This window comes from Oryza glaberrima, chromosome 12 (genome assembly GCF_000147395.1).
Source record: "Oryza glaberrima chromosome 12, OglaRS2, whole genome shotgun sequence".
In the NCBI taxonomy this organism is placed as follows: domain Eukaryota; kingdom Viridiplantae; phylum Streptophyta; class Magnoliopsida; order Poales; family Poaceae; genus Oryza; species Oryza glaberrima.
In genome coordinates, this window is record NC_068337.1 from 11,819,543 (window position 1) to 11,843,920 (window position 24,378).

The following is a 24,378-nucleotide window of genomic DNA, read 5'->3' on the forward strand; positions in this document are numbered from 1 at the left end:
TTACTAAAGTTGCTACAAAGAGAATTTCTGGTGTGGCTCAAAAGGTTATTAGTCCCACACAGACGGTTTTTATACCTGGGAGGAATATTATGGAGGGTGTTGTTATTCTTCATGAAACAATATGATGAGGACATCACTTCATCGGATACGCGCATAACTTCACATGTTCCAATGATAATTCCAAGTCCAAGTCTAGTTCGGCCTCCAGAGACAGCACTAACTTCAAACGGACCTAGCACCTTCATGCCAACTCCGATTTGGGTGATCTTGGACTTCGTGGAAAGCTTATCTTGCTACTTTCAAACGCATCTGGTCTCATATCCAAATTCATTCCGAGTCAACGGGAATCGTCAAAAAAATGCAGTGTTATTGTTGAAACCGAATTTGGGCCTTGGGCCTTGTAATAGACTAGGCCCATCTCGGAAGTGTCTCCGTCCACCTCCACGAATTAGCACTTAACCCTAGCTTTATTTTGCTCTATAAATAGCTTTGTACATCCTCAAAAACAATTGGGTTTTGTTTAGTTGAATTTTGCTAAGTGCCATTCACCTTATCTCTAGTCCTCGCTCGATTAGTCGGCGACTATAGATTCAGAGCTCCCAATAGTTGGTGTGTTGATTTGCCGGGTTGATTAGATCTATCACTTCAATCGCAACTATTCTTTGGTACTTAATTACCTATTCGCAATATTTAGATTGCATCTTATCTTGTTCTTGCAATGTTCTCTCGTTTGCATTGCAGGGATCATCAATCGCGCGTCACGGTTGGTACGACATTGTTTGTGGTGTAGCGATTGCACGGCGTCCTGGACTTTTTCTGGTTGGTAGCCACGTCGCAAACGTCGCACTCGATCAAAGCGAGAGTTATCCCCTCACCAGAAGATCGGGCCACGAGAGAGAGCGTCATCACAGTAAATGAATTGCGCCGAAAAAAAGGAGTGGTGTACTTTTTAAGATTGATTTTGAGAAAGCCTATGATAAAGTAAAATGGTCTTTTGTTCAACAAACTTTGAGAATGAAGGGTTTCTCACAAAAATGGTGTGATTGGATTGCGTCTTTTATCCAAGGTGGACATGTTGGCATTTAAGTGAATGACCAAGTGGGATCAAATTTTCAAACATATAAGGGTTTAAGGCAAGGGGACCCGTTATCTCCAATTCTTTTTAATATAGTTGTTGATATGTTAGCTATATTAATAAAGAGAGCAAAATATGGTGGTCAAATTTCTGGAGTGGTCCCACATCTGGTTGATGATGGTTTATCTATCTTACAATATGCTGATGATACTATCATTTTTTTAGAGCATGATTTACAGAAAGCTAAAAATATAAAATTGATTTTAACTGCTTTTGAAAAATTATCTGACCTGAAGGTAAATTTTCACAAGAGTGAATTATTTTGCTTTGGCCAAGCAAAGGAATGTCATCAGCAATATTCAAATATTTTTGGGTGCAAACTAGGAGATTTTCCTGTTAGATATCTTAGCATTCATATTCATTTTAGAAAGCTTAGCAATAAAGATTGGTTAACAATTGAACAAAGAATTGTGAAAAAACTTAGTAGTTGGAAGGGTAAACATATGTCTGTAGGTGGGAGGTTGGTTTTGATTAACTCTGTGTTATCAAGTTTAGTTATGTTTATGATTTCATTTTTTGAGATTCCTAAAGGGGTTCTTCAAAAAATTGATTATTATAGATCCCGATTCTTTTGGCAAGGTGATGAACATAAAAAGAAATATAGATTGACAAGATGGGATATTATTTGATCAAGGGGGACTTGGTGTTCATAATTTAGAAATCTAAAACCAGTGTTTACTAAGTAAGTGGCTATTTAAATTAATAACTGAACAAGGTGTGTGGCAGGATGAAAAGGAAATATATTGGTACTAAATCTATAACTCAAGTTGAGAGTAAATAAGGGGATTCCCATTTTTGGTCATGATTGATGAAAGTTTAAAATTCTTTTCTAAATATGGGTTCCTGGTTTATTAAAAATGGCGAACAAGTTAGATTCTAGGAGGATAAATGGATAGGTAATTCATCTTTAAAGGACAAATACCCATCATTATATTCCATAGTTAGAAGGAAAAACTCCTCAGTTGCAAGTGTTATGAGTATTGTTCCGCTTAATGTCTGTTTTAGGAGAGCATTTGTTGGTCAGAACTTGATTAGATGGCACAATTTGTGCGATTCCATTGTGCATGTTAACTTAACAGAGGAGGATGATATATTTAGATGGAATCTTCATCAAAGTGGTCAATTTTCAGTACGATCTATGTATTTGGCTCTAATCAATAATGGGTATATCGAGAGAAATAAGTTTATTTGGAAACTTAAAATGCCTTTTAAGATTATGATTTTTATGTGGTATCTTCTTAAGGGGATTATTTTAACAAAAGACAATTTGGCTAGGAGGAATTGGAATGGTAGTTTGAGATGTTGTTTTTTATGAAAAATGAATCGATTTACCATATTTTCCTGGATTGCCATTTTGCCAGATTTCTTTGGAGATCTATACAATTTGCGTTTGGATTATACCCTCCACATAGTATATCTCATATGTTTGGGAATTGGCTTGCGGGTGTTAATTATAAGATCAAGGATCTTATTCTTGTTGGAGCTTCCGCTGTATGTTGGGCTCTCTGGCTTAGTAGAAATGAAATGGTTTTTGATAGATCACCTTCAAAATCTTATTTGCAGGTTCTTTCCAGGGCAACATATTGGCTCCGGGAATGGGCTCAACTACAAAGGCATGATGATCATATCAAGATAATAAAAGATGAGTGTCGTAAACTTGAGTCCATGATCATCTAGCTCTTTGCCAACTTCGAGTGGAGATTCTCCAATAGAATTCAGTAGTTGCGGGGTCTTTACCTAGCTTGGTTTTTATTAGTTTGCTTTTACTTTTAGTTTTGTTACTTTGGCTACATACTCACTTATGAGTTTGATTTTGTGTAAACTTTGTAATAATTGGTTATAAGTTTTGAGCAAAGGTCAGAAAGTTTGATTCCATTATCTTAAAAAAAGGGACTGTCTACTGTTCTGTCGATAGAAAACAGGGGCCCAAATCTGTTGAATTTTTGAACCACTAGATTTTGATCTAACAGCCTAGAATTTTGAAAACTAAAAAACTAAATACATAGATATTGACAAACGAATCTTGGCCCAACTTAAAAAGCCCAAATTAGGTCCAGAAAAAAACATGAAGAGATATAAAACAGATTATGAGCTCAAAAAAAGTCAAACCCAAATAAAGCCCAAAAAGAAGGGGCAAACACATGACATACAAAACTTGCAATGCAAGTAGATCGGTGACAAACACACGTGACCGGTGAACAAAACAGGCAAAAACTCAGAGAGATAAACACGAATCGATTGAAGAGAAGAAAGTGGGGAAAAATGGAGATGAAGGAAAAGGAACTCAAAATTAGAGATGCAACAAAAGAACAAGATTCTTCTGGACAAGATTCAAAAGCAGAAAGATTGGGAATCAAATTTCAAGAAAAGCACAAATCGGAAGGTACATGTGATTCTTCTGAATTTCTTCAAGTAACCAGCTACGCATGTATATTTTCTTTTGAATCTTCCTTTACTTCATGTTGGTCTTTGAGTTTTGATCTTGCAAAATACTTCCTCTGGTAAATTAGAACAAAATAGAGTTTAGAGAGAAAATAAGTAGACACGTATTGGGCAGCAAAAATAAACATCCCCACAAAAAAGTTGTTCTTCTTTGAAATGTTATATATCAAACAAATTGGCTGGATCTGAATTTTGTTTCAGTGTGGTTTGGGATCTGAGTAAATAATGTATTGCTTTGATCTTATTTTCTTGTTCAGTGGTTCTGAAGACATAACGCAAACTTTGAATTTGTATTTGCAAACTCTGAATTTGGCACTACAATGGAGAAAAAAAGCAATATACAGATATCATGAAGTACTGTGGATTAAAAGTACAAACAACATTTACATTTTACTATTTCAGTGACAAAAGTATGGATTAAAAGACCGAAAAGCATAGACAAATGTGACAAAAATTCAAGACTTGTACAATGCACACAAGAGCTCTGAATATACAACAAAAACAAAGACAGTGTTGTTCAGTTCTAATTCAAGAACTATAACATGACAAAAACAACACCTAAGATACTCTATTGGCCTAAAGACAAAATGATGACTATTGGCCTAAAAGACAAACTAAACACTCAGATTAACAACACTAGGAAAAATTCTATTCCTAGGCCTAGGATATCTTTACCTAGTCAGGTAGATGTGAATATTTTTTGTGAAAATAACTACTTTTGATAACATGTGAAATAGATGTGATTTCTAGTCTCTAGCTAAATTATGGGCAAAGCATGTTCAAAAACTAACTCTGGACATCCTATCTAATGCACTTCTATTATGTTTAAAACAACAGCAGTGGCATTTGATCTAGTAATATGCTGGACAAAGAAAGACAATATTGTGATCATGTATAGGACACATGTTTGGACTGATACAAACATAAGCAAGCAGAAATCGAAAGGTTCTGGAAAACTAGATTAATGAAATAAACTAGCATCTAAACAAGCTACAAGTCCAAGTGAAAATCCGAGGCATTATCAACCTACTCTAACTAAATACAAACTGGCATGCTAAAATGTAGAATTACTAACAAGATTAATTCAATAATAAAGAACACAACTCGCTAAAGCAAAATGCTCAAGACAAAAAAGAAACAAAAAATTGATTCGTTAGTTTCAAAATTACAATGCACTTTCTATGTTGTTCATTTCTAATGTACTTTGAATGTTTGTATTATTGTTTAAAAGAAAAAACACAATTTCCTTTGATTGTTTCGGATTCAACCAAAATGAAACATGATTTGAGTGAACATACAGGAATTGCAGAAGGAAAAAAGATGGAAGGCATCAGTGGAGTGAATACACGAGAATCAAGAACAGGTAAATCAATATCTGTTTTACAAAATTCAATTCAAATTACAGTGAAAAACACTGATTTCAAAACTTCAAAAATTAAACTAGACTTATAAATTTCAATTTTCAATTATTGGAATGTTTCAATTAGAAAAAATATTGGATCTGAAATTAGAAAAATGTTGGATCTGAAAACACTGAATGTTGCACTATACTGCACTACTCTTAATATTGTGCTATGCAGTCATAATACAAACAAGATTTGGCTTCAGTCCTTTCAGATTCAACCAAAAAAACATGAACTGACTAAAATTACAAATTATAGTCAATTTGTGTAAGAATTACATAGAATCTGCACTATAATTTGAGAACTTGAAACATGTAACTAGAATCAAATGATCAAAAATTTCTGTTCACTTGTAATTTTCATTACTATCTGTATTAAATACAATTTCTAGTATTGTTTTAGTATTGAAATGATTCAAAAATGAATTTAGAAGTACTAAATTGATCTGTTTAATAATTTCAATACAATTTACAATCAATTTGTATAAGAATTACATAGAAAAAAACACTGTAAATTTAGTACTAAAAACATGTATATGAAAATTTATGTGATTACTACTACTTTAATTTGATTTTTCAAGTTAAATGTAATTGTCCAAAAACAATTTCCTTTGATTGTTTCAGTTGCAACGAAAGAGAAACATGATATGAATGAAGTTACAGAAAAAAAAAGAAGGAAAGCACGAGTGGAGTGAACACACAGGAATCAAGAACAGGTAAATTTTGATCTGTGTTATAAAATTCAATTAAACTTGCATTGAATTTGAAATATCATTACAATAAAAAACCCTGTCATTTTAGAACTTAAAAAATATAATTGAGAACAATTGTTAAGAAAATTGATGTTTGCTTCTAATAATCAATACTATCTTTCAAAATTATCACTATTGTCCTAAAGACAAACATCAATTTGAAATGTTTAATAATTTCAATACAATTTACAGTCAATTTGTATAAGAATTACATAGAAAAAACACTGTAATTTTAGTATTTAAAAAATGTAACTGACATTAATATATTAAAGTTTCTAGTCATGCTGTTATATTTTATTTCATATTTCAAAATTCATTCTTTAATTCTTGTTTTAATTGAAATGCTTTTGTACTCAGGATTAAAAGACAAAAAAATCAGGAGATCAAATGTTGTTAAGATTGCTGATGAAAAGGAATTTCAAACAACGAATTTATCAATAGGTAACATGTTCTTCAGATGGAGAAAGATACAATGGACAACAGATTCATTAAAGGGAAAAGAAATATTACCTGTTTCTGAATCTTCAATTCTCAGATTCAATATTTTGTCCAAAAATTTTACAGATATTGCATCAAGAGGTTTCAAATCAGTTGAAACATATGAATACTTGTTGGAAGAATCATACAAAACTAGTAGCACATTGAAATAAATGATTTCAATGATTCAAGAGTGTGAACATCAAAATGTCAATGTTGAGGATAACATCTTGCAAAATGGAAAAGCAGAAGTCAATGAAAATTCAGAGAACATTGATGCGGAGGAACAAACAATGAATGACGAAAATATATGGAAGATCCTGATATAGCAAATTCAAAAGGAAGGCCAAGACAAGGATACAAGACTATTAGGGAGCAAATTGAAGAAAAAGAGACAAATCATTGCAGTCATTGTGGTAGAACAGACCACACATTTCCCACATGTCCATTTAAACACATGAAATTTGATTTGCCAAGGAAGAAGAAGAGAAAAGTTCAAAATAATACTAAAGAGGTAAGTAAGTAATATTATAAATATATTTTTAAAAAAAATTGGATCAAAATAAAAATATAATATTTTCAAAACAATTGCAGGATGGACAAGAACAAAAGAAAAATGTTGCTCCAAGTAAAAGAAAATCTCAGAAGGACAACACAATGGGAGGCAAAAGCTGCAATGATGAAGTACAAAATTCAAGCAAGAAGATGAAAAAGAAGTGAAGAATTTCGGTATTTAGATCTATAATCAAATATTTTTTTGTATTCATATCAAATTTCATATGATCATCTGAATTAGAATTCATACTTAAGTATATTTCAGAGACAAAAATGGATATTTATAGTTGTAATAATGAGTTCTATTACTGCAGTATCATATTTCAAGTTCAATAATTATACTTTATCAACAATTGTTTGTGATGAAAACAAGTCAAACTGAGATTACACAAGTTACACAAGTAGCAAAAGGTTGTAATTACAAAGTAATATGTGTGTAAGTAGTAAGACTATTATAGTCAATTGTCCTTCTGGAGAATATGAATCTATAATCTCCACTTGAACCATTTCTTCAAGATATAAATCCAAAATCTACAGAAAAAGAAAGAAAAATTTTCAAAACATAGCATGAAAGTACAAAAATGATATAAATAGTTTTTTAAAAATGACCTTCAAAAATGATCATTCAGGAGTTGATAAAGTTCTGAGCTAAGGTTTGAGTTATTTGGGTGGAACAGCATTTTGTTTAAAAGTTGAATTCTGATATGAGGAATATCTCTTTGGGAAAAAAGATTTGGAAGTAGAACTCTCGGACACCAAGTCTCCATGAACTTTAGAGTAAAGATTCCACAATCAACTCTAAAAAAATAATTTGAAAATTATAAAGAAACAAGAAAACAGTACAAACTGTCTACTGTTATGATAAGTTATGAATTCAGAATGTTCCCATTTTTGTACATAGTTTTATGTCAGAAAATTTAATATTGGTTGAACTGAAAAGTTATAAAAGCAAGGAATTTATGTGACAACAAATATATTCTGTTTAGATAAGATCCTAATATCAAAAAATTAATATTAGAAATAAATAATATAAATCAAATTACAGTAAATTTGTATAAGAATTACATTGAAAAAAACTGTAATTTAAGTACTAAAAACATGTAAGTGAAATTAAAAATTTAAAGCTTATAAAATCATGGTAGAAGATACCTATTGGTCTTCTAAAAATCAAAATGTCAAGATTATAAAATGTCAAGTTAGAAGATTTTTTCAGTTTGTTATAAGAGTTTAAATGAGAGTACAAACAAAAAAAAATTGAAAAACATACCTATTGGTAGACAGCCACCAAAACTTTTCGACTTGTCAAGTTTTTCTATATGCTTCATCAATCATTCAAATACAAGTTTACTCCAGTCCAATTTTTCAATTGAACTTACATCTTCAAAAGCACTGAGATATTTTGTACTAGGTTGCAACAATGAATTGGAGCAGAGAAAGCAATTCAGACATACTAAGGGCCCGTTGGTGCAGCTCCAACCCCTAAATTTAACTCCAGGAGTTGGGTCTAGAGTGGAGTTGTGTAGCTGCCTAACCCAGCTCCACAACTCTAGTTAATTTTGTGAGAGAGCTCCACCAAGCTCCACTCCTATTTTTTCTAATAAAAAGTTTAAAACAAATGAGTAGATTGGTTACCTTCAAGTTGCCATCAAATGAAAATTTGCCTTTATTCAATTTTTCTTTTAATGATCGTAATAGCTCATATTTTGATAACTCATCACAGCTTATTTTACATCACTACACAAATTTTAAAAAATAGTATAATAAATTGTAAGATTAAGCAAAATGACAAAAATGAACTTTTGGTTATTATTAAAACAAAAATACCTCATTGTCAGATTTATCATTTCAAAATTCTTCATCATTTGGAGAACTTTCAGAATCTGAAGACATCTCATCACTAAAAATATCATCAATTGCTTTTTGATTAACCATCTATTGGAAAAATAAAACAAAAGTTAAAAAAAACTAATCACCATATAAATAGTTAAAAAACAATAATAACAATGTTTTATCATATATAATAGCTTAAAATATTCTTGTGCCATCATGCTGTTTAATAGTGAAATATGTAGGACTAACATTCCGGAAATGCTTCCTATTAGACGTCTGATGCAGCAAACAAAAATCGGACAGGCAAACTTCTACTTTCCAATCCACTCCACACATCCATACATGTTATAATGATCTTCAAAATAATTTTCCTTCTGATCTACTTATCCAGTCTGTGATATGATCACACCATTATATTTGTTATAATTAAATCTTTATAACAAGATATCACATAATTACATTCCAATAAAAGAAAAACGTATGTTTCAATCCGTTAAGTTTAATGTTTCAGACGCGGTAGCAATATGTTTCATTGTGAGTTTTCATTATGTTTCATAGAAAAGTTAAATGTTTCAGTAACTGATTTTTTTTGTCTCACCACATATAATGCTTCACACTGAAAAAGTATGAGAAGCATATGCCTCACTCTCTTTCTCTCATACATTTTATTGACTTTTTCCCCACACCATGCATGCATGCAACTATTTAATGATTTTAAAAATCTTTTTTCTTCCAAACTACTTAACTGATGAGCGATTCGATCATGCCGTTGAATTCGCTATAAATCTTTACAATAAGATATCACATGATTATATTCTGATGAAAGAAAAACATATGTTTCAAACCATAAAAACTTAATGTTTCATACGTGATAGATATATGTTTCACCATGTGTTTTTATTGTGTTTCACAAAATTATTATATGTTTGATGATGGCATAGTACAATTAAGATCTGAAGTGGCACCTAGTCGATCAAAACCAAAGTCAAAAATTTGCAGCCCAGACAATAATACTACCAGAACAAAGAAAGGCTAAAGAAATGAATTTTCATTTTAGAAATAATTCTTGGAGCAGTGCATGTCTGCTTCGTCTTTCAGGATCGGTTCCCGGCTGGGTGTGGCTTGTAGATGGTTCCAACCTAACCCCATCTTTGCCATCGGCGTCCACTTTTAGGCAAATTCAGATGTTAACCATTCAATTTAATGATAACTGAATACTTGCTCCCAAATGGGAGGCTGGCAGAAAATCATAGGCAAATAAGCACTAAGCAAAAATCATTTGCCCTCATCACCTAATTAATGCCCAAGTATGTACAATGTATTTGCCAGTTAGAACTCACTGTTGTGCTAATTCACTACACATGAGCTCGCCGCTGCGCATGTGTGCTGATGAATTGAACAAATAGGGTTTTGCTTTGATTAACCAAAAAGACCATAAAACAATAGAATGCTCCTAGCCACAAATATACACAAAGTCGTCCACTAACTTCATGAAACTGAACTGAATGAATCAACTAAAACCAACACAAAATCTAAAAGCAGTTCATCCACTAACTTCATGAAACTGAACTGAAACAGCCGACTAAATCACCAAACATTCACAAAGGAAAGACACTCGGACATGCAACTAGACATATACTCATACAAGCAAGTTACAATATTTATTTCTAACTTAAGATAAAGCTTTTCTTACTATCAGTTAATATACATCTCAAACACAGTAAACTCAATATCTAATATACCAAACATAGAGTTAAACAAACACTTTTCAACAGACATACAAGCAGTAGGAATAGCAAAATAATATAATGAACAAAAAATAAAAATAATGATTCGTGGAGACCTCATAGAACACATTTGAGGAAAAAAAAATCAATACAAACATGCACATGCAGAATTACATTTTCACATACACAATAAAAACACATCCACAAGCAGCATTTCACATCAACCATTACATTGCCCAAAAGCCACTAACTCATTGTTTAAAAGGAAAACCCACAAAAAATTCCAGAACCACACACATTCAAGTTGAAAATAAAAAAAAACTAACTCACCTTAGATGAAAATGATAGATCTGTGATTGAAACACCAAAACAGAGCTAAAATACAAGCAAAATACCTGCAAAAAAATTAGAGTTAGAATAAATCATGCAGGCATCAATGAAGTTTAAACAAACATAAAACATGCATGTGCTCTACTCAAGGGTGTGTGTTTACATCGTTCTAGAAGTCAGATCTAATCGTTGCTAAACACAAAATGGTTCGCAACAAATTGCCTTGAGAACAACACAAAAACTCTACAACGAATCATAACTCCACCAACAAAATCGAAGGTGGCACCAAAAATCGATCAACTAGTCAAACAACACAAGCAAAAAATGCAGCCGAAAATGGCGGTGGTGATGGCTACTACTGCAGAAAACGATGGGAAAGGAAAACGAAAGCAAGGGAACAAGTACTAACCACCAATACCGACGATGACGAATCACGAACCAGTAGCTCCAACGCCGTCGACGCCGCGACGAAATCTCCAGCTTGATGGTGCAGCGAGCTCGCCTGCTCCTCATCTCGGTGAAATCGCTGGTCTTGGCTCTCTCTCTCTCTCTCTTGGATTTTGTAGGAATAAACGAGATACTCCCTCCATCCCATAATATAAGGTGTGCACTTATTTCAAGATTTAACCTTTAAAACATTTGACCAACATTTAATGTAATATGAAATGAATTTTATTTGTTAAAAGTTATATCATTAGATTGACATTTAAATTTACGTTCATATTATTATAATTTTATTGCTACAAACCTTATAGCATATGAGAAATTATAAGTTAAAAATTAGCTCTAGAGACCGTGTAATTTTTATCATGCCTTATATTATAGGATGAAGGGAGTAAATGGTCAAGGTGGGACCCATACAACGGATGAAGTAGGCGTTGATTTCAAAGTGGTGAACAGTTAAAGTGGGACCCACAGACCAACAAAATGGGCCCAAATAAACCCAGCCCAAAAAGAAGATGCAAAGCCCATATAAATCAATATCATAGCCCATATCAGAGAAACTAAAAGTCCAACCCACACCCGTGTGCTGCACGAATCACAAAGAAGATGAACGGCAGAAAAAACGACAGATTTGGCACTCTAAAATCTGTCAACAGAGCAATAGCAAATCCGTCAAAAAAAAATCCAAACAATTAGCGTCGACCCGATTGGATTCGGAGTCCGAATCGGATCCGCACCCACCCTAGCTCCCGTCCCGCCGCTGCCTTTAAAAGCAGAGCAACCCCTTTCCTTCCCTCGCTTCTTCCTCCCGCGCGCTCCATCCATCGCCTTCTCCCATCGACATGGCCAGCCTCGATCTTCTCCTCAAGCTAGGGTTTCGCTTCAACCCGTCTCAGGAGGAGGTCATCACCTACTACCTGCCACGGCTCATCGCCGGCCACCCGCCCAAGGACACCGAGGGGTACATCCACCGCGCTGACGTCTACGGCGCCGACGAGCCCAGGGACCTCGCCGGCAAGTACGCGCCCGTGGCGAGGAGCCCCAATGGCGACCGGTTCTTCTTCACCGGTTGCAAGCGGGTCAAAGGGAAGTTCTCCCGCTCCGCCGGGGGTGGCACCTGGGTCTCGCAGTCCAGCAAGGATCTCAAGAACAGGGAGGGGATCAAGATCGGCGAGGTCAAGAACTTCCGCTTCAAGAAAGGTGGCAACAACACGGATTGGTTGATGGAGGAGTATCACCTCTGCGGGAAAGAAGCCGGTGGTGTCGTCGAGCCCGTCGTCTGCCGGATTTACGTCTCCCCGAGGGCGGCTCCTGATTCGGTGGCGCACCAAGAATCAGCCGCCCTGCCGCCGCCTCAAGAACTCGTGCCGCCGCCCCAAGAACTCGCGCCGCCGCCGTATTCTGCAGCACAGGCGGCGCCGCAAGCTCCTGCGCCGCCACGACAAGTGCCCGTGATCACGCAGCAGCAGGCGCCGCCCCAGAAGAGGCCCGCCGCGCCGGTCGCCGAGCCGCCGTGCGCCACCAAGAAGATGAAAGGCGCTGTCTCGGCAAAACCAATGGCGCCGCAGAGCAGCGTGACGGCGTCCGCGGCGCCACCCCGGTGTGCCGTGGCGCCATCGCAGCATCATCCACCATTCCAGACCTACCCGACGGACCCGTTCGAGCCACCGGCGCCAGCTGCCTCGGTGACTCAGCCGTCTGTCCCTGCGACGCCAGAGCAAGGCCCTGCTTATGTACCCGATCCGGCTGACATCGGCATGGAAATGGACGAGCTTATGAGTTTCCTGGACAGTACACCAGTCGACGGCATCCTCCCTTCCCAGCTATTTGAATACGACGAGCTCGCCAAAGAACTGGAGGACGCGCTACAAGGAGGAGGAGAAGAGGACGGCAATGACAATCCACCGCGGTGTGCGACTCCTCCTACGCCTCCTCCTCCGCGACCGGCATCTTGGCCCGCCATGGCGCCACCGCCGCCTCATCCACCCATTCTGACCTTTCCCAAGGATCCGTTCGAGACCAATGAAGAAGAAGACGAGGGCGAGGACGATTTTGCGAGCATGCTAAGACGCCATGTGTTCGCTCCTTCCGTCGTCGCGGAAGAGGTGGATGTGACAAGCAGTCGCAGGGGGGCTACCGTGTGCTTCTGAAGGACATGGGCGACGATCAAATTGACCAACAGTGGCTGAAGGTGTATCTGAAAGACTACCACCATCTGATGAAGAGCTGTAAATTGTAGTGAAGATTAGTTGTGAAATTCTTTAAATTGTACAAGAGAACACGAAATTCTTTATGTGACCAAATTCGTCACGTCAAGAGTAATTATGAGTTCGTGTGAACATATAGTGTTCAGCTTGCTTTGTAATTGAATTGTTCCTGTTGTGTTCTAAGAATTATGTTCTGCAACAATTGCATGCGCAGAGTTTGAACTGCAGACAAATTTGTTGTCAGGATCAAAGTTATGCACTTCTCTTGCATTTCGTAAGTTATTGTGCAAAAGTTGCGGATCAGATGAAGATTGGAAGGACTAAGCATGCACTGGATTAGAAGATACACGTACAACACAAAACACATCAAACGGCAACAGTCACAGTAGTTGGTTTCGGAATATGTAGAGTCTCTGATAAATATGATTTCAATCTTTCCCAGACATTTCCAAATGCACTTCCAGTACACTAAACAATCTAGCTAAAGCAGCCTAAAAAACATGGCAAGTGATGCTCTTTCAATCTTGGTTATTTGAGAGCAGCATGTAGTTGCAACGTTGGAGACGGATTTCCTGCAACCTCAACTAGCGTGTAGTCAGATAGATACACAGAACTCTCTTTCCGTAGCAACCCAACCAGCGAGACATCCCAGTTCAAACCTTGGCATAACAGGTTCTCCAGTACAAGCTGAACCGGTGCATCTTCGGCCCAGCTGCAAAACAAAATGCTCAAATTATGAGTAGGACATTGATCATATTTGCTCAGATATCAATGTCATAGTAGATAACTAGATACTAGAAACACAAAGGTAAATAACAGAAATTTGTTATTTGCTTTGGTCATATGATTATCATCAATGGAGTTTGATCATAATTCGTACCTCCAAGTTGAAACAGTGTCATGGACAGAACAGTCAATCGATGTTTTCAGTTTATACTATTAATGTACTACTATTATCATCCTCTCTTTAAAAAAAAGGAACTACTATTGTCATGCCTGACTGCCTGTGCACAACATTACCTCAATTAATCACTTCTTACTACCCAAAGTGAGTAACTTGCTTATAAAAACAAATAAGGTGAAATACGATACACAATAATTTTTTAAGTTGACCCTAATCCATAAGCACCAGTGAAAAGCTTCTATTCCTCCAAAAGAATTAAGTATCGTAGAACATATAGAATAACACCCATTGCATGACTGGCAGTAAACTCCTCATTTTTATTTTGTAAATTTTTTTCTGGTAGCAATGTAAAGTTCCCTATTTTAGAGTTGAGTAAGAGATCCATGCCCATCTGATCAAACTGTTTGTACCCTGATGGCCCTTTCTGCCAGTTGCCTGCATAGAACTAGAAGTGCACCCCGCTCTTGCAGCGCATGTAAGATTGTCAAATAATTGGTGAGCCTTGTCTTCAAAATGGAAGCTTCACCGTCTGATTTCTTCTCTTTGACAGTTGAGGAGGTGATTACTATCTATTTCTGCTTGCTGATTTCATAGTACAGTACAAAGTTGCATATAGTTCACCGTAGGGAGTCAAATCATAACATAAATCTTAGTGACACTTTACAAAATGAAAATGTAAAAAGGTTGGGGCCCAAAATAGCTTCTACTCACCATATCATCCATGCTCCCCAGTAACAAATGTCATAGCCGAATTAAACCCTGTCATACCAATAAGTACATAAGAAATCATGGGGTCTGAGATATGAACAATTTAACTGACTAAACTAAGAACACCATAGCAAGTTATGCATATTAGCATAGTTATAAACATGTAGCGAAAAAGTTAAAGAACAGGAGTACTTGTTTCTTGGTTCTTCACCGGGTGGATCAAGTTTTCTATCTACGCCGTTATCAAAGTATTTAAATCACCACCCGTTAACGCTATATATCTTTTCATTCAGTAATGTACTAATTTTCAACAATTTGGTGTTCAAAAGCTCAAATAATAACGCAAGCATATTTTTTACATTGAAAAAATGCATTTGGTAAGTATGTATTAAGCTTAGGCCTTAGGCGCTCCTCATACCTCATTAACATCTATCTCCAAGGAGCACGAAGCAACCTAGAATCCTAAGAAATTATCACACTACAGTTATTACCAACCACTATTGGTCAAAAGCTCATGTGCTATCTGTAGGATTTACAGACAGGATGTCAAGAGTAGCCTTTTACTCAACTAGTAGACCTTTAGACTAATAGTTGATGCAAGTTTTAGACTAAAGCATTACTACTGTTTGAATGCTGTGTAACATGAGTTGATCCACAGCTACAGATCCAAATTAACATTAGCATCTTTGAGCCAAATTTGAGGCTTTGAGACAGCAATTTGGAGAGGTGGAACTTTTTGTACTCCTCAAGTCAAGATTCCTCCTGTAGGTTATGATAACCTTAAGCACTTTGAAAAGAAACATGGTTTTTATTGTAGTTTGCTTGAATATATGCATTTGCTCAAAAAATGTCCTCTAGCAAAGGTTTTCTCTTGAATTATGCAGATCGTCTGCCATTGTTAAACTACATATGATTGCAAAGCAATTGAATTATAATAATGGTTGAGGACTGTATGGATACGTTTTGTCATGAAAGTTTGACCTACTGGTCATATCTTTTACAAAACTTATATAATGCACAGCACATGACACATTTCTTGACCTGTAACACTTACATTGTGAGACGAAGAGTGGATTGCAGACTCAAGACCAACAATTGGCTCATATCCTGCAAGTAATCAACAACTATAAACATAAACCATGGCTGAATAAAGATACGATAAAGAATATAAGCACCAGCTATAAACATCTACTTCTTCAATGTGATTATACATACCAAGTAGAAATTTTAACTTGTGATTGAACTTGTCATAATTCTCACTAAAGAACAATGACCAGGCCAAGGAGGGCATGTCCTCGTCTTCTAATAGCAGGTATTGAATTCATTCTGACTTTTCCTGTGACAGGCTGTGGATGGAGTTCAATCCAGCACTCAGAGGAAAGGTTGGGACAAAGATTCAATTTGCTCATCATAATAAATGGATTAGATTCATCTAGGCACTGATTTCCTCATTTAGCAATACCTGGACATGAGAATACATTCAAACAGAGTTTTAAGTGACAGCAGTGAGTTTGCTTTTACTATCACTGTAACGGAATCAAGATGGACACGCTGATTCAATTGAAGAAACCAAGAAGAACATAAATACATTATAGAAGTCATGCAGAATTGATGTTTTAATTTCAGGAGATATACTGAACTTTAGTTGAGAGAGCTGTCTATGCTGCTTAATGAATAAAATCTTCCAATTGAAAGTACAGCAATATATTGAGGTAACTCACGCTGAAGTGTGCTTCTGAATTTTTTTCGCAAATACAACTACATGAAAAATTGCTATAGGAGGGAGATAACATTCTCAGAATTTCATATCATAAAGGGCTATCACTTTCCAAATAAGGGCATGGCAACAGTGCTAGAGTGGAGTGGAACGATTGATTGACTGGTACAAAGTTTAATCAGCTTGAGCAGGATGCAAATTTGAGTAGCACTACAGTACAACACAGTACATACCTGGAATTGCAGTGGAATATAATGGCACTCATGAGTCCCAGTACAGGCCATGATACATCAGCTCGAGCCTGGAGTGCTCTGATTTGGGTCCTCACAGTTCTGCTCATTCCATCTGATAAAATCGATGGCTGGAATATCTTTGCATAAAATGCAAAGAACTTCTCTGTTTATCTAGCCTGGAAGAAAATCATAAATCATGGATCTGCTACAAAAATCAACAATTGATCTCAGTGGGCTGTCCCCCTTTTGTAACTCTGCTTTTGTTTGTATCAGTCATAGCTAAGTTGGCAAATTCTTGAGTATATCTACGCACCACTCACAGATATGATGTATGCACACAAGTATATGGTCCCTTCTGATATGAACTCTCTTCCTTTTTATATATATTCTTTCTAGGGTACTCTCTTCCTATTTATGCTATACTTGTTCCTTGATGCATATTTTAGTCAGAGGAATAATATTTTGTTAATGAGTATTTACAGGGGTTAAAATAGTTTGAACAGTATGAAAGCACTATAATGGGAATAACTGGTCGTACATCAAGACATCACTAACAAGATTTAATGTGGAAATAGCATCTGTTTCAGTAGTCATAAACCTACGCTCCTCTTTAACACTAATCTGAACTCTAGAACAAATAGCATCTATCTCAAAGACAAGGATTCTATGAAAGATTAGAGTCTAAATTTCACACTTGGACACTTGGTGGTCGCTCTATGTAAACCGTCATTTATTCTACAGCAATGTCCGCAAGCACTGAACGGGAAGGAGCAAGTAAAGCTGGATATAGTGGTGGAGGTGATGAAGACATGAGCTAAAGGTTTGATGGGGGCACTTTAATCTGGGGTTTGATAGTCTAATCGTCTGTGCTAGCTATTTCCAGGACTCTGTTCAGGGTAGTGTGTGCCTGTTCTACTGCTGACAGATTTAGTAATGTGATGGTAGTTGGTTCTGCTGCTCTTTTAGCATGCCTCATAACCCCAATATAAACCTTTCACACTTTGTTCTAAATTTTGAATAGTTGAGCTTAGGCTTTTAATCCAAAAAAAGGAAGAATTCACATTTCACAATCATCAACCAGTGTTTCTAAGCCACTTAAATAGATAACAATGTTCATGATGAGTACAGTTCCCAATCAGTACAGCAATGTTCGCGATCAGTATGCTTTTAATCCAAAAAAGCAGAAAATTTCCAAGGCACTAAAATTGATACACTAGACCATCAAACCTTAGTTGGTGAAGATGCCGAAACTATATTTCCGTCTTTAAAATAAAAAAACTGAAGGTGAGTGCGGCTCTAACGCTTGTCAATTCCTCTCATAATGAATCACCTGGAAACACAGAGAGTGAGAGAAATGGAGATTTTGCGCGCACAAGGAGAGGGCGAAGACGAATGCCGGGACGGGGAAAGAGATTGGGTTGTTACCGTGGAGGATCTTCCGGTGCATGATGAGCCCCTTCCACTCTATTCCTCCCCATTAGATCCCTCATCTCTTTACCATCCCAGCCTCGGGCAGAGATTGCAGGCAGCGCCGCGGCAACCAGCAGGTCGAGGCGGCAAGGTGCATGGAGGGCGTCTCCGGTGGCTCGTCGGCAGCGGAGCTATTGAACTCGGCGTTCTGATCCTGCTCGTTGCTCCGGGGCCGTGGCGCTTTGGTGGGTGGGGCGCGCGTATGGCGGCCGCGGCTGGTAGCGAGACCGAGGCACGGAGCCACGGAGGTGGGGAGTGTGGGAGAGACGGCGTCAGCGTGGGCGTGGGCGGGCCGTCATGGGCTGTGGGCCGAGAAGCTGATGAACAGTCTTTTACGGCTGAAGGGGAAATGGAAAGTTGGGTTATGGAACTGGCTCTTCCCACTTTTTTTTATCGCTATTTTTTCCATCTTTTTCCTTTTTTTCGTTTTTTTCTTTTTTTTTCGCTTCCCCTCCCATCGCGCGTTTTTTCCTTTTTTTCTTTTTTCCCATTTTTTTTAATCGATAGCACACGGGTTTTCAAAAAAAGTTGACTCGAAATTTTTCAAATCTTAACTAGAAAGTTTTTCAATTTGAAGGAAGTTCCAAATCTCGACTCTCGAGTGGAAAGTTTTCAAATATCAAGTTGAAAATTTTCAAATCTTGACTTGAAAGTTTTCAATCTCTAGTTCAAAGTTTTCAAATATGAGTTGAAAGTTTTCAAATCCCGAGTTGATTTTTTTCTTTTTGTGTTTTTTTAATCGATAGCACACGCATTTTCAAAAATATTTGAGTCGAAAGTTTTCAAAACTTAACTTGAAAGTTTTTCAATTTGAAGGAAGTTTCAAATCTCGAGTTGAAAGTTTTCAAATCTAGATTTGAAAGTTTTCAATCTCGGGTTGAAAGTTTTTAAATCTGAGTTGAAAATTTTCAAATCTGAGTTGAAAGTTTTCAAATCCTGAGTCGAAATTTCTTTTTTCTTTTTGTGCTTTTTTTTATTTTTTTAATCGATAGCACACGTATTTTCAAAAAAATTTGAGTCGAAAGTTCTCAAATCTTAACTTGAAAGTTTTTCAATTTGAAGGAAGTTTCAAATCTCGAGTGGAAAGTTTTCAAATCTCGAGTTGAAAATTTTCAAATCTAGATTTGAAAGTTTTCAATCTCGAGTTGAAAGTTTTCAAAATCTCAAGTTGAAAGTTTTGAAATATGAGTTGAAAATGTTTTCAAATCTGGACTTGAAAGTTTTCAAAATCTCAAGTTGAAAGTTTTCAAATCCCGAGTAGAAAGTTTTTAAATCTCGAGTTGAAATTTTTTAAATCTGAGTTGAAAGTTTTCAAAATTTGTCTTAGACATTCAAATTTAGAGTTCAAAATTTTCAAAGTTTGAGTTGAAAGTTTTCAAAATTTGACTTCAAAGTTTAAATCTTAAGTCGAAAGTTTTCAAATCTAATTTAAAGTTTTCAATCTATTAGAAAAAAGATCTTCCAAAAAAAATCTTATCTTAATTACCATCATTATCTGATACTAATTCAATTAGTTAGGAGTCTAAAACTAATTAAGTTAGTTAGGCTCTGGCTCTGCTCCTAGAAACCTGCGCCGCCAACGCGCGCGCGATAGGTAGCTTTAAGTTAGGGATGTCTGTGAGAAGCGGCGGCCCGACAACAATGAGCACGTCGGCGCCATGGTGAAACGAGCGGACAGTGATGATGATACCGAAGATACGTGGTCAGTGGACTAGTCTAGGTGATGAGAGAAAAGTGAGGTGAGTCATTACTGATTAGGAGACGAGGCCAGTGATAGCCTTTGTGGCGGCTTCTTGTTGCTAAAGATGTGAAAGATGGTGGAGCGGGCGAGATAAGAGAGAGAGGGGAAGGTATAGGCCTTTCATGATGCCTTGAGGATGCCGACAAGGCTATGTGGCATCGTGGTGGGATGGTGGCGGACTAGTAGGGGAGGAGATAAGGGGATTGGGTGGAGGAGATGGCAGTGGCGGATCGAGGAAAAAAAATCGTAGATAGGACGCAAGCGATCAAGCAATACCTTCACTTCAAACTAATTTTGAACAAATCCTGCTCAACATAGTACAACTTTAGCTATCCAATAAAATTGGAGTGAAAAATCTCTTTAACCAACATTTATTCAGTACAAATCAAAACAACGAGGAGTAATAGTAAAAAAGAAATCATTTCATTTCTTCGCCCACCCAAACAAATTAGCACCACAAATCAATCACAGTATGCTAGTTCCAAACTAATTTGTTTTTGAATCTGGCCCTTGTCGTTGCTTTCATTTTTGCTCGCCAACCGCACTACCACCGCTCCCGCACGACTGCTGCCCACTGAGCTGCACAACCACCCCGCCGACTACATCTTCCTCCGCCTAGCTGAGCGCGCAAGAGCCCCAAGCACAGATCGAGCACGAGTAGAGTAGCCATCAGCCCTATAGCTCATGTGTCATGGGGAATAAGTTATGGGTGAAAATGAGAAATGGGTTGTGGACCAAGCGTCAATTCATGGGACCGCGCGAGGGCGAAACGGGTGACCTCGCAAGTCGCAACGCCTGTCTATGCACTCATTTGGTGGCCGCTCTAGGTAAGCATTCCTGGGAAATCGAAGGTTAGGTTAGAGCAAGGTCAATAGTACATAGCCAGCTATTAGCTTCAATTATTGCCATATCATTTTATAGTTAATAGTAAGATCATCTTATACAATAGGATGGCTATTATGTTAACTACAACTCGGGGCATCCACAATGTGCTCCCAAACCAGGTAATAGGCAATATTTTAATCTTCATACCAGGTGGTAAGCATTGTGGAACCAGTAAATAGCTACTACCAAGCAAGAGCACTACAACCTAGTAGTAAGGATTAAAAAAACATTGATTCTTTTGGCATGTATTGATCCTCATCCCTCTCCCTTCATGCTATTGGCTTGGGACCCACCTTATTACTAGTTATACATTGTAGAACTTTTAACAACAAATACCTACTTTTACAATGTCCCACCTTATTTACTAGTTGATAAATATACACTGGTGATGTCCTTAATCAAATAACTAATTCTGCAAACAAGTACGATAAACTGTGAGCAATATCTTTGTGGTCTGTCGATCCGTCATGGAGTCTGTCAACCCAGAAAAGAAAAGCCTTTGGTTTCTACTTGCTAGCTCATCTTTCTTCTCCCAATTTTTTCCCAACTTCTTAGGCCAAATCAGCCACCCTGAATTGGCTTAAAATCAACAACTAGCAAATAGTGACGGGTAGTTTATCCTTTTATCCATCTCAATTCACACGGAAGCAAGAAATTAAGGGAAAAAAAGAAAAGAAAGATGACTTTTGCAGGTAGACGATGATTGATTCACAGCGGAGCAAAGTATCATAGTCGCTTTTGCAGCTCCATGCCTCCATCCATGCATCCGATTCATTTGATTCCGGTGGGGAGGGCGTTGATCCCTGTGGCAAGAACTCGATTTCAAGGTCTGAGGAGCTCGATTCGAGACTAGAGGAGATTGATCTAGTCAAAAGGGCATTGGTTCGCCGGACTAGCTCGATCCGCCTAGGCTCGGACTCACCTGGGGGAGCTGTCTCGGAGGTGGAATCCTTGCCGACGCTGGTCACCATGCCGGCAAACAAACTAAAGGCGCCGGCGAGCGGCGAAGATCTCTCACCGGATGCAACGGATTGGAACATGAAAAGCAAACCTTATGTGGAAACGCAACAAAAGATCTAATGGGGTAGTTGGAGGGCCCACAAATATATTTTTTATCGTCACCACACGTGGGTACACGTGCTATTCTCTCCCTTCGATTCTCTTTCCTCCACCTAAGAATATGCTGATGTGTAATGTTTTGCAGCCTGCTAAATCAGCTTATTGTACCTGCTCTTACTTGCAATGATAGGTAGCTATGGCATGTGCCCCAACAAGCCATATTGGTAGATCCACCATGGGAGGTGGTGGAGAAGTGGTGGTGCCAAGAGTTTAGAGTTAGACGAATCTCAAGGCAATCTAATATCCTAAATTCATATGATTTTTTTGGGATGTTTTCTATCGTATGTCAAAACCAAAAAAAACTTTCAGATAATTTCTGACCAAGCTATGTATGAATTTTAAGAATTAATTATGTTGGTTTGGACGATATCAGGTCAGATTACAACCGAATTTGCATTTTCCCTCTATCTTCAATAGCTGGTAATTTTAGCCAAATTATTATTTTTTGAAATACTCCCTCTTTGAACTGACCAATGTTGTACTTAAATAAATGAAATAGTAAAATGCACTAGCGGTCCTTAAACTTGTCATGAGGTTTCACATAGGTTCACGAACTTGCAAAGCACACATCGTGATCTCTAAACTTGGTTTATTGTATCATCCCGGTTCAAAGGGTCGTTTGACTGTGGTCTTGCCTACATGGCACCCCACGTGGATGATGATATGGTGTTTTTTCTCATTTCCCCTCTTCTTTTTCCTCCTATTCTTTTATCTTCTTCCTCCACTAGAGCCACCTCGAGCTCCCTCGCATCGAAGAGGCCGAAGAAGAGAGAAATGAAAGAGGAAGAAAGAAATAATAATAATAATAATGTGCCATGCCGTCGTCGACATGTCATGCCATGTAGGCAAGACCATGTCAAATGAGACTTTGGACCGGGATGATACAATAAACCAAGTTTAGGGATCTCGATACACACTTTGCAAGTTCGTGGACCTAAATGAAATCTGCTTATAAGTTTAAGGACCGCCAGTGCAATTTACTCTAAATGAAAGGTCAGAGTATATGTCACCACCACACTTTTATTAGAATTTTAGTTTTGCTCTAATCTCCCATAGCTAAGAATGGAGGGAGTAATATGCAGTGGTTTTTTTATCTTGTCACGGGTACAACACGGAAGCTACCTAGAGGAGGAGGATGATGAGTACTAACTACCCTATTCGGCCATTCCCTTCATCCGAACATAGGCTACGTTCATATTCATAACCAAATTAATCCAGCTGGGTTACGCTGGAAGTATCAAATTAATCCAAGTTGCTTTTGATTTTGATGCATGCAACTATATATGCAAGTTGTGCTAGCTTGACTCACAATTCGCACAAGTCAAAGTCAATCGTCTCTAGACGAGGGGTGTGTTTAGTTCCTGAAAAAAGTTGAAAGTTTGAAGAAAGTTGAGAGTTTGGAAAAAAAGTTAGAAGTTTATGTGTGTAGGAAAGTTTTTGATATGATATGATGTGATGGAAAGTTGGGAATAGGGGGAGACTAAACACGGCCGAGGTAAAGCGCGAGTCTTCGCATGCCCAGTCTTCACGATATACGTATGTAACTATCGTCTATACTATACTTGCCGGTTGCTCGATGCAACGACATCACCATCAAGATAGGCAAGAGGGTGAGAGATTTATCTGTCTCGCTACCACGCTGTTACGCCGCTGCTGTTCGCCTGCCGATGGAGAAGAACAGCCGTCAGGGGTATGGGGCTGCAGGGCAAGGTTTTGCTACGAGGGGTTTTCATCCAGGTTTTGACACCGGTTCCCAGCAAGATGGGAGAGGTCGTGGCCGTGGAAGAGGCAGGTTTGGTCACGGTGGCCGCCATGACTTCGCCCAAGGTGTAAGATGGTATGGGATTCCTGGAGGTGGTTATGGCAATGGGTTCGGTTTGAATGCTGGACCGAATACTGGCTTTGCTGGTGGATATCACGGTGGTTTTGGTTTAAACCCTAATCTAGGGTTGCAGCCGTCGTTTGGGACTGCTGGCCAGCCTGGAGGGAGTGCGGGGCAGGTTGTCTTTGGTGCTATACCTGCTGCCCCTTCTTCGTTTCTACCGTCCAGGAGAGATGTGTCTGCTGTGATGCCATTGACGGGAGGAGTTGTTCCACCTGCGTTTATGCCGCCTGCTGGAGGCTTTGTGCCGGCTAGTGCTGCGCCTTTTGCTACCGTGCCAGGTGGTGGTGGAGTTGGTGCACCATTTGGTGCTGTTCCGTCTACCGTGGGTGCTCCAGCTAGCAAGGTAGGTGGTGAGGAAGTGTCGGCAGGAGGTGATGTGACAAAAGGTGGAGCTTCTAACGCTGCTTTGTCTGCT

General features: G+C 38.0%; 1 protein-coding gene and 1 long non-coding RNA gene across 5 annotated transcripts; one reads left to right on the plus strand and one right to left on the minus strand.

Annotated features, from left to right (window-relative positions):
* The first annotated feature begins 3,431 nt into the window (after window positions 1-3,431).
* LOC127756275 (NAC domain-containing protein 26-like) lies at window positions 3,432-13,120 on the plus strand. The gene is given in 3 exon segments (XM_052281659.1): window positions 3,432-3,518; window positions 11,871-12,974; window positions 12,977-13,120. Coding segments are annotated over 3 exon segments (1,335 nt in total).
* Window positions 13,121-13,575: 455 nt separating this feature from the next.
* LOC127756848 (uncharacterized) lies at window positions 13,576-18,553 on the minus strand. Of its 4 annotated transcripts, none has more exons than XR_008013313.1 (7): window positions 18,289-18,553; window positions 18,091-18,193; window positions 16,864-17,039; window positions 16,129-16,375; window positions 15,968-16,020; window positions 14,917-14,964; window positions 13,576-14,013 (listed from the first exon to the last, which is right to left on the minus strand). It is a non-coding gene; the product is annotated as an uncharacterized LOC127756848 (long non-coding RNA). The 4 variants fall into 4 exon arrangements; XR_008013314.1 differs by having other exon boundaries at window positions 13,576-13,873; window positions 13,961-14,964; XR_008013315.1 differs by having other exon boundaries at window positions 13,576-14,964; window positions 16,129-16,259.
* Window positions 18,554-24,378: the final 5,825 nt, after the last annotated feature.